The 13,037-nt window shown below is 39.2% G+C and overlaps 1 protein-coding gene across 16 annotated transcripts in view; it reads right to left on the bottom strand.

Annotated features, from left to right (window-relative positions):
* Window positions 1-13,037, bottom strand: part of UNC79 (unc-79 homolog, NALCN channel complex subunit) — a 112,842-nt gene that overhangs the window by 23,309 nt on the left and 76,496 nt on the right. For all 16 annotated transcript variants that reach the window (XM_054200187.1, XM_054200191.1, XM_054200192.1 and 13 more), the window contains 7 exons: window positions 12,919-12,957; window positions 11,846-11,958; window positions 11,674-11,759; window positions 10,503-10,676; window positions 8,630-8,698; window positions 7,874-7,984; window positions 2,523-2,627 (listed from right to left, as the gene is read on the bottom strand). In XM_054200187.1, coding sequence (XP_054056162.1) covers window positions 2,523-2,627; window positions 7,874-7,984; window positions 8,630-8,698; window positions 10,503-10,676; window positions 11,674-11,759; window positions 11,846-11,958; window positions 12,919-12,957 — 697 coding nt within the window. The remainder of the gene's footprint in view (window positions 1-2,522; window positions 2,628-7,873; window positions 7,985-8,629; window positions 8,699-10,502; window positions 10,677-11,673; window positions 11,760-11,845; window positions 11,959-12,918; window positions 12,958-13,037) is intronic.

The following is a 13,037-nucleotide window of genomic DNA, read 5'->3' as shown; positions in this document are numbered from 1 at the left end:
AGCAGATGGTCTGAATACAACCCCTATTCTTTACCATTGACTGCATAACACCAGAAGCTGGCTGCTTTGGATAGCAGGAAATATGAATCACTTCATCAGCTGCTGAAAGGGAGATGTCATAGAAGACATTAAGTGCTGTTGTGCAAGGTATGAATACATCCCAAAGTGAATACAACACATGGGAACAGTGCTAGGAGGAAAACCCAGGCAATTAGCATTTTATCTTTATGAGATAAAGATAACCCAAGAGAGTTTTGCTTACTGTGTCTATCAGGTGATTGACTCAATGTGAAGGACAAGTGTTTACCAGTTATATCCCACTGCCAAAACTGACAAGTGTTTACCAGTTATATCCCACTGCCAAAACTGACATGACACGTTTGCATTCTCAAATGAGGAATTCAGAATTGACTAGACTGCGGGATTGTCACTGTCCTGGTTTGAGCGACACAGGATTAATTTCTCTTTCAGTAATTTCACTTTGCAGTAAGGTCTCTTCTAATGCATGGGAAAACTGCATTTTTAGAAGACTCTAGTGGTTGAATTTGTGAAAATATTTACTTTATAACCAGGTATTTTATGTGGGTTTCCAGGTCTCAGTGTTTTCGAGCTCGCCAGGTGCAGGGACGGGGAGGGGCAAGACCCAGGCACTTGACCCAAGCTGCCACCAGGATCATTTCATACCATGAATGTCTCATTCAATATAAATTAGAAAGTTGGCTGTGTAGTCTCTCTCTCTCCCTTGATGGCTGCCATCCTGAGAACTCCTTGCCCCAGTGCCAGAACCCTGAGCCCTTTCCTTCCTCCTGAAGCCGCAGTGCTCACAGTGTCCCACATTTGCTGTCCCCTGCTGGGAGTGCACGGCTTCTGCTGAGAGAATGGGGTGTGTATAATCCCTGTATATTTTATATTGGTATTGGGATCAATATTGGTTCTTTGGTATTATTACTGTTAATTATTTAGTATTGTTCTATTACATCTGTTTATATTTCAATCCTCAGGTTTCCTTGTTTTTTGCCATTTCCCCTTCCCAGGTGGGGAGGGGTCATCGGATGATAGAATAATTATCTAAATGACAATAAATTGTTGTGGGTTCTTCAAACCGTAAGAGTCACTCTTTGAGATAGCCATAGGACTGAGCTATACAATGGAGCAATGCAGAAAAATTGCTTTATTCTGTAATACAGGAAATGTCAGCTCAAGTCAACAAACACTGATGCACATGGTATCAAGCTGCATCACTGCACACATAAGACAGAAAGACCTTGGTGGTTGTTAAGTTATTTGATGGTCTTGGCTAGGACCAAAAAAAGAAGCTTAGGCTTAAATTAAAAAAAAAAAAAGCAGCAAATTTATTTCTGCTTTTTAAATTAAAATGGATTTTAAAAAAATAACCCTTTACCATCGAAAGAAAAAACCCCATTATTCTTCCCTGCCACAAATTCTTCCCCTAACACTGATGGCATAATAATTGTTGTCAGAGCTATCCTAACTGCTATATAATTTCACTTGTCAGTATTATTTCTCTGTCAACTGGCAACCACTTATTTACTACGAGTAATGAAAAGAAAAAGATCCCATAGTAAGCTATAAGAAGCTATATGAAGCTTCCCCCTCCCATAACAGGAGAGGAAAGAGTGAATGGAGCTGTGATTCTGGAAGCATTATGAATGATCTACACAACAAACATCTCGCTTGAACCATACGGAGCGCTCTTATGCTGGTTCCCCATCATTTAAAGTTACTAAACACATGTAAGGGTTAGCTCGTTGTAAACAATGAGAACTCACTACCTGTGATTAAAATTGATGGGACTTCAGTAAAATGTTTTTGTGGGACAGGCTTGTGGTGCCAAACAGTGTCACACTTGGCATTTTGAAGGCAGAAAGATTTTTCATAAGTTTGTATCTTACTTCCTCAGATTCTCCTATGAAAAAGCTAGCTTAACTCCTACCTCAGCAATCCAGAGAGTGAAATGAACAGACATTCTCTATATATTCTTTGCTGAAAAATTCCATGTTAAAACAGAACAGCCTTCAGGGACTGGAGACAGCTTACTGCCTGTCCGAGTAAACAGAAACTAAGTTCTGGCCCACGATCGACCAGCAGCCCTTCCCACACAGACTGCTCACTGGTTTTGGGGCTATGCTATGAAGACAAGGCCACAGCTGGGGCAGCTGTCCCATTGCGGCATGGTATGAAGCTCAATGGACTCGATCCTTTTGGGTTTCCTTCCACTCGAGATATACTCTAGGATCCTCAATAAATCAGCAATGATGGACAGGTCATTGTCATCCTGGGAAATGTGGATCCCCAATTTAGTTTCTTAAATTTTAGCATGGGAGTCTAAACATATGCACCCATGGTTACAAATGTAACTGGATTTTGATTCAAAAGATTCTTGCTTCCCCTGACACCGCTGGTATTTTCTGCAACCACGTGGGACTTCCTTTGCCCCTTCGCCCCCCCAAATTTGGACTGAGACAGGATCAGTATGAGAATTACATGGGAATCTCCTGTACCTGCACCAACAGCAGCAGATTCATGTCTGGTAAGGGTGACTTTAACTTGAGTGCCTGCAGTAACTCCAATATCACACTGCGTGTCAAGTAGAATTTGTCCCTTTCCTACAAAGAAAAACACAGAATTATGAATGTCCTGAAATTCAATGACACCCACTAGTAAACCATAAAGATATTCTTTATCTGACTTTGAAAATAAAAAAGTTACACAAGTGTACTGGTTTCTCCTGTCTTACAAACAGCAGAGATCATTCATCGTTTATGTAATTCTACAGACTTGATTGAACAGGCATGAATGAGGGTCATTCTCCTTTGACGTTGTTTCAGGCACTATATCCAAGATTTTAATATTTCACACATGTAATATAGATAGATTTTATAAAACAGTCACCAAGGCCAGGCATGCAGCATGGCTTTCACAAAGTCATTCCATATAAAGGGAAAAGGGGAAGGCAATAAGGATTGACACAGGAGAACAAAAATGGCAATAGTATTTAGCATTATTCGTTCATTAAACCTGCCAGAGATGGTCTACAGTTTGCCATACCTTTTTTCTGTCATCATTCTTCTTAAAATAAGGGTGCCTGCACTAAGGCAGCTTAGACATCAATTTCATTCATTAGACTAGCAGTACTTTTCCACTTACACAATAAAAACCATCTTGGCTACAGCTGCTACAACAGAAACATTTTAAAACATAGGGGAAAATCAGCCAATGGAGATTAGAACACAGAAGCCTAAGAATAGAGTTGCAGAGCTGGGACAGCAAGGAGGTACAAGAGATAAGATGAGCCTGTTACACATCTTACTTTGACATTCTCTGACTTTAGACGATAAGATAAAAATGTGGAACAGATCTATAACCTGTTACTGACCACAGCAGCTCAAGAATTTTGATCAGCAGGAAGACTTACGCTGAGCTCTCTTTCAAATGACCATTAGAAATGAAATAATGTTGTTTAATAAAGAGAGCATATCCAAAGTGTGCTTAAGATTTAAAGCCTAGTATCTTCCATCTTGTCTTTCATGGATGTTATGATGCCAGTCCATGAATCAAGAGACCTTACTGCAAGGCCCTAGTTTGATCTTCAATTGCATGGAGTGTGCAGACAGATTAACACATTTAGCTGGTGGAATAGGCCCCCAAAATGCAGCGGTCCTTGTCTGACTACATTGCTGCAGTCTAGGCAGCTAAACTCACAGGAAGCCAACACTCCTAAATAAATAAATAAATAAATAGAATCATTCCCTTATGGGAGCAGCAAACACTGAATCAGTTCTGCTGTGTTATGAAACCACTACTTCAGGGGACAAGTACTCAAAAGTCACGCATCCCACATGCATGAGTGGCGCTCTGATATGAATAATACAATGTAAGAATATCCAGGAGAGGTCAGACCAGAACAAATGTCCTCAGTAACTTATCTCCAACAAGGCCATAAGCAGATGCAAAAGGAAGAATAAAAACAAGGCAAGCATGTAGAATTCCCACTAGTATGCTCCTAGCCACCAACTACTTTCAGCTCAGGGAACTTCTGCGCTTAGAGTGGTTCCCGTATAATTCATAACTCTCAGTGGATTTCTCTTCCACATGTGTGTCCATTGACCTCTTGGACCCATGTCAACTTTTAGCACCCAGAGTACTCAGCAAGGAGTCACACACTGATGAAGAACCACTTCCCTTTAGTTGCTTTGATGCTGGTTCCTACAACTTAATATGTTCTTGTTCTTGTACTGGAAAGGCATGAAATTACCGATCCCTGTCTGGGTCATTTTTGATCTTACAGACCTCTCTCACATTCCCATCAGTTGTTGCTTTTTCAGATTGAAGAGCCCCAACTTAGTTGCTCTGCATGAGGAACTCATCCCACTGTTTGGTCATTCTTGTTACTGTTATCTGAACTTTCTCCAATTCTACTATATTCTGACTGGGAATGGAGAACCAAAAGGGTGCACAATACTCAAGGCACAAATAGATCCTGATGACTTGCTAGAATTCACCAGCAAGAGCGACCCTTCCCACTGTCATATACCTTCACATCCATAATGTAACGCCATACTCAGTTGACAATTGCATCCCCCAAAATACTGGACAGAAGTTCCTATCAGTAACCCAGTGCAGTAGCCTGCACATACTGGAAAAGAAGAAAGGTAACATTCTTTCAAAAGCATTCAGCTATTTTACAGACTAACACCTATGCCACACAAGATATAATTGGGCCATAATAAGTTGCTTTGTCAGAACACTAGGAAGGAAGCATAGGCTTCATGAATCCCAGTTTTCCTTGTCTCTAAGGATAATACAACAGTGAGCTACCTCTTTCTCTAAGAAGTCTCCTATCTCCCAGTTCAAACTCTTAATGTTTATTAGGCACACGCTGTGCGGAGAGATGAAGCAAAAAATCAAGCAAAATGTTTTTTGACATCTGACCTCTTGCTTCCTGCACTGTAAATCAGAAGTGGTGACACTGAAGTCAATAGCCCAGAGTACCCTTCCTATCAAAGTCTACTTATTCCTATCATTCCGCTGGTGATAAATATGTATAAACATAGTTTGTACATACTTTAACAACTTTCTGTTCTGCCACAGAGCTGTAAACGTGTATTAGTTCTGCCAGAATAATGCCCAGGGGAGACATATGTGTAAACCTGGTATCAAAGAGTCAAGCATAAAACCCCGTTTAGCCTCTGTTCAGCCAAATTAACCCCCTCAAATGTCTATGCATTCCTATAAAAACTGCCTTGCAACCTTCAAACTGTGTCTATGTGTAGAACGTGAAACTACTGAAGTTTGTTTCTAGCAGTATCTCAGGGCCCAAACTTAGTAATGAGAACAATAAATTTGGTTCTTTAACGGAGTGGTACGCTATCTACCAAGTAAGCCCATATAAAGCAAAATTGTTTATTTTATCTTTGTTGTTACTACAGTAATTACAAATACTGAAGATCGTCCATCTCAATATTCTTTAAAAAAATTCAATAGCAAAATCATGTCATGCCAAATTCAAGTGGTGTTCTGCATTTACTTAATAAGTGTCAACAGAATGCTAGCAAAAGACTAAGTTTAGGTTCAAGCTTCTGCAGCTGTAAGAGATAAAGCCAAAACGTGTCCATTTCGGACCTTAAGATACTTAAAAGGAAAACGAAAGATAAGAAGAGTACAATCCGCAGAAGAGATGCTACTCTCAACTGAGAGTTCCAAAGGCACTGAAAAAAATCAAATTGCTGACCTGGAACAGAAACTCAGACAAGGAAATATCAGATTGACGTGAGTCTTCAGGCTCCCAGACAAGAGATATTCCTGCCACAGGGTATTAGGAAAACGTTGGAGATAAAAAAAGATCTGGAAGGGTTGTACAGCATTGACCTCTACAAAGTACATGTCAGAGTGGCTCGGTCTTTGAAAAGACAAGAATCCTCCATAGCTTAGCTGAAAGTTGGTGTTTTGTTCCAGCCAGAACGTTCAAAGTTGCAAAACAAGTAACTAAATCTGAACAGTTTCAATGTTCCCAAATACTATTCCTTCTGGAATTCACTTCCACGTGCTATTCCATCACAAACAACGCTCCTACTTGGCTACAGTCATTTCCACTGCAGAGAAACACAGACATCACAACTGATTTTTTTCTAACAGCAGTCATTAATTTGATATTTCTAATGCAAAACCATGGTAAGCTTTCAGAAATAACAAAGGTAATGTAGTGTGGAGTTCCACTAAATTAAGCATTTTGTGGCTATAAATTGCAGGAGACCATTCACTAATGATTCCATTTCTGGGTCACCAGGTTGCATTAAACTAGATCACAGAGGAGATTTTACCAAGTGCTATAATCCAAGCTTCCTGTGTGCAATTAAACACTCGATATATTAATAGAACACTGAACCAGGAAGCATGCAAGAAAAACATGGGGGATTTTAATACTGTGTTTTTAATAAAATTTTATTGAAATAACTGAAACCGCGAAGCATGAGAAGAGAGAAACATTTCCTGTATTTCACAATTTGCTTTAGCAGGCATACATGAAATAGTCTTATCAGACCACAAACGTAAAAAGGAATGTCTTTGCTTCAGTTTTAAACAGGCCTTTTTTTGTTTCAATGAAAAAAAAAAACCAACCCACTGTTGGACTTTAAGTTATCTTTCTCACTTTGCCTTGCCCAAAGCCTTAACTATAGGTCTAATTCAAATTACTTCCAAAAGCTGGACAGTCTCTTCTGTAGTCAGGATTTTTTTTCTTTCAAACGAGCAAAAAAAAAAAAAGGTATTATTTGCTTGCTGTAATTAAACATACTGTTAGTTTCTATTTAATGCTTCAAACCATTACATCTAGTAAAAGTTTTTCCTATTGTCTTGTGGTGCAGTTTTTCTGTGTGTCATTGCTTTTATCATTTCTTCTTCACTGTTTGTCCAGTGATACTTTAAGTCTTATCAAGACTGAAGCAACGCATCTTCCAGTTGTACATTATCAATATAGAAAATCACGTAGCTCCTAATGAGAGAACATTTCCTGAGGATTAATTACAGTTTTGACAAACATATCGAGGATGGAAAACCATGCAGTTAGTGGCTGAAGCAATATTTTTGCTCAATACCTTAACAATATACATAATGGAGCATATACAGCCCTAGTAAGAGGTTTGATTGGTTTTTGTGGATTTTGTTGCTGTTCAACTTCTCACCAATAGTTACAAAAATGAAACTGAGTAATAACTGAGTGTTATTTCTACACCATAGCTTTCATCCAGGAATCTTAAAAACTTTTAAAGGTGCACACATACTGCTCTCTTTTCCACACAGCTTACAGCCGCGCACGCCAAAGTTAGACACCTAATACGGAATGAAACAGGATCTAAGCTGGGAAGCTCCTACCTTGGATTCTTCCACTTTACTTAGCTATCTGTTGCCTCCTCTCATGGCTGTGCTCTCAAAGGGCCCTACCAGGAATATTTAAGTTTTACTGCACAAGGCATGTGGCTAAACTTGTGCTCTAGGAAAGATATGACTGTACAGACATTTTAAGGAAGTCATGCATGAATACCAGGTATCATGTCTACAAGAGAAAAAAAATTCAAGTCATGAAATCACACCAAAATACTTTTCTGAGCAATGTTTTTGGCAGGTTCCCTTTATCTGTGTCTATACCATGAATGTGAAACTCAATAGTATTAAAAAATTCAGTATTATTAAAAGGCACTGAATCACGATCACTACTTGATTAGCCAAGCTACATTAAAAATGTTGAAATGTCTGAAACTTGATGCTGATTTACAAACATACTACTTGAGGGAAGTAGGACTTTGTCTGTCCTGCTTTCGGTTGTCCCTAAAGGAAAATATAGTCTCATTGTTACCTTAGTGAAGGCTCGGTAGCACAAACCACACAGTTCCACCAGGTAGGCCAGAGTGAAGACAGCATTCTGAATTACAAAGCTTAGTAATTTTGAAAAAGGCTCCAGAAGACTCTGCAATGACATGATTTAGAGAAATCAATAACTGGTTGCTCAGCAAGACAAAAAGCATTCCAACTCTGAAACGCCTGAATGAACAGCATTATTTTTAGCTCAGAGGCTATCTTGCTAAGATTTACACTGTTTCGATCAAATGGCCATTCTATCTAGCATTTGCTTTCATGCTTGTATGAGAAATTAGAAGCAAAAAGTCAGAAAATAGCTTCACCTCTGATACAGTGCTTATAAGATAGAAGAGATTCTTATATCTTATGTTGTGTTTATGCAGGAAAACCTCACTGATCTCAGTGGAATTGTACTGCAGAACTTCTAAGGAACTTCATTACTATCTTTTTTAAAAAAAAAAAAAAGAAAAAATAATTTTAAAGGGAATAAAGAGGAGGAGAAAAAAAAAAAAAAAACACAAGAACATCAAATCTTTAAGAAGATATACATTCACACCCGCACAGGAATGTAATCCCACCCACACTTTACTGTAACCTAGATTCCAAAGCTCTTATCATTCTCCAAAGAGTATCGGACTGCACAATTTTAAGCTTATATATAATACTTTCCTAGCTAGGGGATAAGAACACGTTCACAGAATGCCACAGGCTGGCTAAATCTCAGGCAACAGAGTTTTGTCTTCTTGGAACTTACCCTGCTGGCACTAGTGGTAGGTATCTTCAACAAGCAGATCATGATTCTTAAACTAGAATCTAAAGAACACTGTGAACATATTTGAAGGCAGGAAAGAAAAAAAAAAAAACAAAGCGGAGTTAGTACCTTTCTGTGCACGTGTCTTGCTTTTAGTGGTAGCAGCTATGACTAATTCTGGGTGAAGTCTGAAAAATTAGCCCTGATAATTTTACTTTGCCTAAACTGGCTTATTCCTGAACACACTATCATACCCCTTCAGTGGTAACATACCACAGTGCAGGCCTTGAGATGAGAAAGTTTCACTAAAAGGCTAGTTTAGAAAAGTTAACTTCACCTCTTTTATGACAAAATTTTTCTAGCAATATACTGCTACTGTAATAAAAATGGATGCTGGGGGGCAGGGGGGAGGGGGTGGAAAGAGGGTTAGCAGGAGGTACACACCATCTGCCTCTTGTTATATTTCTGTGGTTGCCCTGGGCTGTGACATTTCCCCCCTCACTCCAAGCCAGGGCTGTAACTCACAGCCCATAACATCAGAACGTGCCCTGGCAAGAGCTGCTCCAGAGGCCCCTCTAACATTTTCCTAATGGGGTAATTGATTTTTCTTCTGCATAAATCCCACAGGTTGCAGCAGTGAGTGGGACTTGTCAGGGCCTATCCATTGTCTTGCATCATCCCTGCTGCAAACATCGAGAACAGCAAAGAGTCATTTATGACCCCAGAGGAAGGAACAGGAGATGTCAAGTTCAGCAGTAAGCAATTGTTTTACTTGTATCACTAATGATACCTCCCATGAAAAAAAAAAAGGGAAATCAGAGTAAACGCTCCATCTAAATGTTCCGTGAATGGCAGATATGCAGTTGGAACTATTAAGATCCAATTCATTTCTTTTTATTTATTTCAATTAGACAAGATGCAAGAGATTGGAGTGGCTAGTATGCAAAGGAAATGGTTATTGCCTGTTTGGCTTAGTAAGTGCTACAGGATAGTGCCTCAATTTACCAAAACCTAAAGATGTTTCAAGATCTGACTACTGCATAACAGTGCCAAGGAATTTGATATCATTCATGTAATTTGATAGCGACACCCAGTTTAAAAGACAATGTTCTAAGTCACAAAGTTAGATTTTGGATCCCCCAATTCATCCTGAGCAACACTGCTTTGCACAGAAGAAATTACTACTGGCCTCATTCATGCCATCGGAAATAAAGTCAGAATAAGGGCATCAGAATCCTCTGTTTACTGTAAAGACTTGGAAAATTTTTTACTGTGTTTACGGAAAAGACATCTGGAAAGATACACACTAGGAGATAGCTCCCTCTATATGTCCTCTGAGCACTCCAAAATCAGAGCCCAAAGCTTCTAGATTCAGTTTCTGCAACTATATTCTGATTACAGCCAGAATACAGTATGAACTACAACCTGATCAGCCAAGCAAGCTAGGCTCAATTCCCAGTAGTCTCAGTCCTCTCTGCCTGTCTGACTATTGTGTACTTTTAGCAAATGAATTAGGTGGTGCTGCTCTTCTTGAGAGTTTTATTTTGTTTTAACAGATAAAACCAGATGGGTTTTTATTGCCAGAATGCTCGTTGTCTCAAATGCAGTATTCTAGTCTGACAAACAAAGGGCATGGAAAGCGTAGAGGAAAAAAGCCAACATAGAGGTAAAGAGTACTCAGGTCAGGGTTGTTACTGTTACCCACGGAAAATATAATTAAAGGGATGGATCAGATGTACAACAAATCCAGTCTTCTGGAAACACTAGTTGAATCACTAGAAAATATTCACAGTAGTCCACTCTGATTTCTCATCTACACCTTTCCCACTGTTTCGGTACATCCCGAGCAATGGCAGTATAGCTCATTTTCACTTACCTTAAGTGGCAAAACACAGGGGAGTTTAGTAAGAAAGGTCTGAAACTGATTACTAATTGTGGTCCAGAGGTTGCTGGGCGAATCCATCGGCAAGGCTTCCATAAAGGTAGCAATATTTTCCAAACAGCGTAGCATTGCACCCCCTGCTGGTAAATTCTTTTTGTTGTTTAAACCCTGGGAAACAAAACGAGAACTGTAAACAAACATACACATGTAGAAATGGTCCCTTTAATAGTATTTGGAAATGCTAAGGTGATTTTTTAGGGACTAAATAATACTTACCTCTTCTATAATGCTAATGATAAAATTTTGTGCGGGGAATTTGAACTGTGTATGTGGCAGTTAGGTCTAGTTCAGTTCCTAAAGCACTAACCAAAGGTTTTCGAGCCAAAACGTTCAAAGTGGGGTCCTAACTCATAACCTGCTTAGACTGGCATGGCAGTAAAAAACTCATAAGAACTCGTAAAGTATTCACCAGTGGATTGCCCATGTCTTCCTTTGGACAGTATTAAACAAGATGTTCATTAATGTTCAGTAAATCATGTATGTGTTTTTGGCTTGTATACTAAGGTCAGGACTGGAAAGACATAAGCAGTTTTAAAGTGATGTCAAAATCTTTGCATGAACCGTCCGCCATGTTCTTGGAAGAGCAGGATAATGCAAGTGACTAGTGCCAGTGGGAGGATAAAAGTTATGGTAGGAACAAGCTGAGTGCACAGAAGGCAGTCAGTGAAAGGCAGGCAATACAACTTTGGACTACTTAAAGAAACTGCCATCAGACACAGAGGAGAGTGAGACCTGAGATTTATGAGCAGAAATGTTCCCAGAAACCAGAAACAGTGCTGGACAAAGGGACAGCCCACACTACCACTGTGTAGGACAATTCCAAGAGTTGGCTGGGGTTGGGGGTGGGGGAGGAACAAACAACAAACAAAAAAATGCAACCGCCCCCCACCAAAAAAAAAACCAAAACCAAAAAAACAGTGACAGCAAAACCCAGAGGGAAAGCGGTGAGGACAGCCTAATCCTCCTTCCAGGGAGGACTAAGCAAAAATTCACATTGCTTTTGGTGATGCAAGTTTGCAATCTTCATGAATAAGAAGAAACGATCCAATCTGCCTGATAATGCTAATAAAACTAGCACCATTAACAGAGCCGATTGCCCACATACCTCTAACAGCTGGCTCAGAGCGGCAATGGAACTCAGCTCACTGAAGTCCATAAGAGATGTGGCCAAGGTCCGTAAAAAACTTCCATCTGAAATTCAAATGACATTTTTGCACTGGCTGTCCATAGAGAGGTAACTGCAAGGGTCAGAAATGCACTCAGGTACTGCACGTTACCTTTAATATTGCTCTGGAAGAGCTGGGGGAAAATGCCGTTGGGAGCCAGCTGGTGGAACACACAACGGAGGAACTGCTTGGCCACACCTGCAGCATTTCCAGGGATCATCATGCTGAAACGAAGAGAAGGAAAAAGAAGAAAGAAATTGCATTGCAGATCAAACACTTCCCAAAGCTGACTACACGGAGAAAATAAAGATGATCCTATTCTTTTTAATTATGAAAGTGTTCCGTTATAAGTGAGACAGTCAAAAGCAGAACTGTCCTGATCTCAAAAAAACAGCTCAGCATGTTGATTTTATGACTTCAGCGCAACTACGCAGAGCTGAAAAAGTTATGTACGCATACCTAAAGTATTTAAGTCTCAATAAACAGTTGCATTTTTCCCAATTCTCCACATAATTTTATTTGGGTCATCTGAGTTTGAAATATAATCCTGCTCTCACCTTGTGTATTTCAGTGATACAGGTTGAAGTTCTTGTTCATGTGTTTTATGGTAAAGCCAAGAGGTAAATACACACATTATAATATTCATTTGCCTCTTAAAAGGGTGAAGTACTTCCTAATCACTTATAAAATGAATGGTTTCATTTAAAAAGCTACAGTATTATCTATTTACTCATAAACTGCACATCCTAACATTTTTTACAGCTTCTCAAAATTCATTTATCCTATTCAGCATCTGATTTACATAATGAGACATCACTACCAGGGGTTCTCCGCGTCCAAGGATGATTCACTTGATTGAATGTATGGAGATAGTTTATCAAGACAAATACTGAACACAGAACCAGCTAGGAAAAGCTGCATTGAAATTGTGGAAACCAGAAGGCATCTTTAAATTATGTCTGAATCTCAGTTTTTTCAAGTTCAATACATGTGGATATGGGTTCCTGTTCATTTTCAGAACACATGAGATATTTGAAACAAGTGGGAAAGGACAGGTTTTTCCTCTTGCTCACAAACCTTAAATAAATTTTTTAAAAGTTAAATTGAGTTGATTTCAGGGCCGTGGAGGATGATGCTTTAGATTAACTGTTTACTTTTGGCCAAGGTATCCTTTGCTACCATACCTTTCTGCTTGATTAGAAAAACTGGTACTTGATGCCAACCTGGAACAAAAATTAAAAAAAAAAAAAAAAAAAATAAGTGAAGCTCATATGCTTTTTTTTGTGTTTCATTGTTAAGTAAG

Source organism: Rissa tridactyla, chromosome 4 (assembly GCF_028500815.1).
Source record: "Rissa tridactyla isolate bRisTri1 chromosome 4, bRisTri1.patW.cur.20221130, whole genome shotgun sequence".
In the NCBI taxonomy this organism is placed as follows: Eukaryota; Metazoa; Chordata; class Aves; order Charadriiformes; family Laridae; genus Rissa; species Rissa tridactyla.
This window is presented reverse-complemented; position numbering and strand designations above follow the sequence as displayed.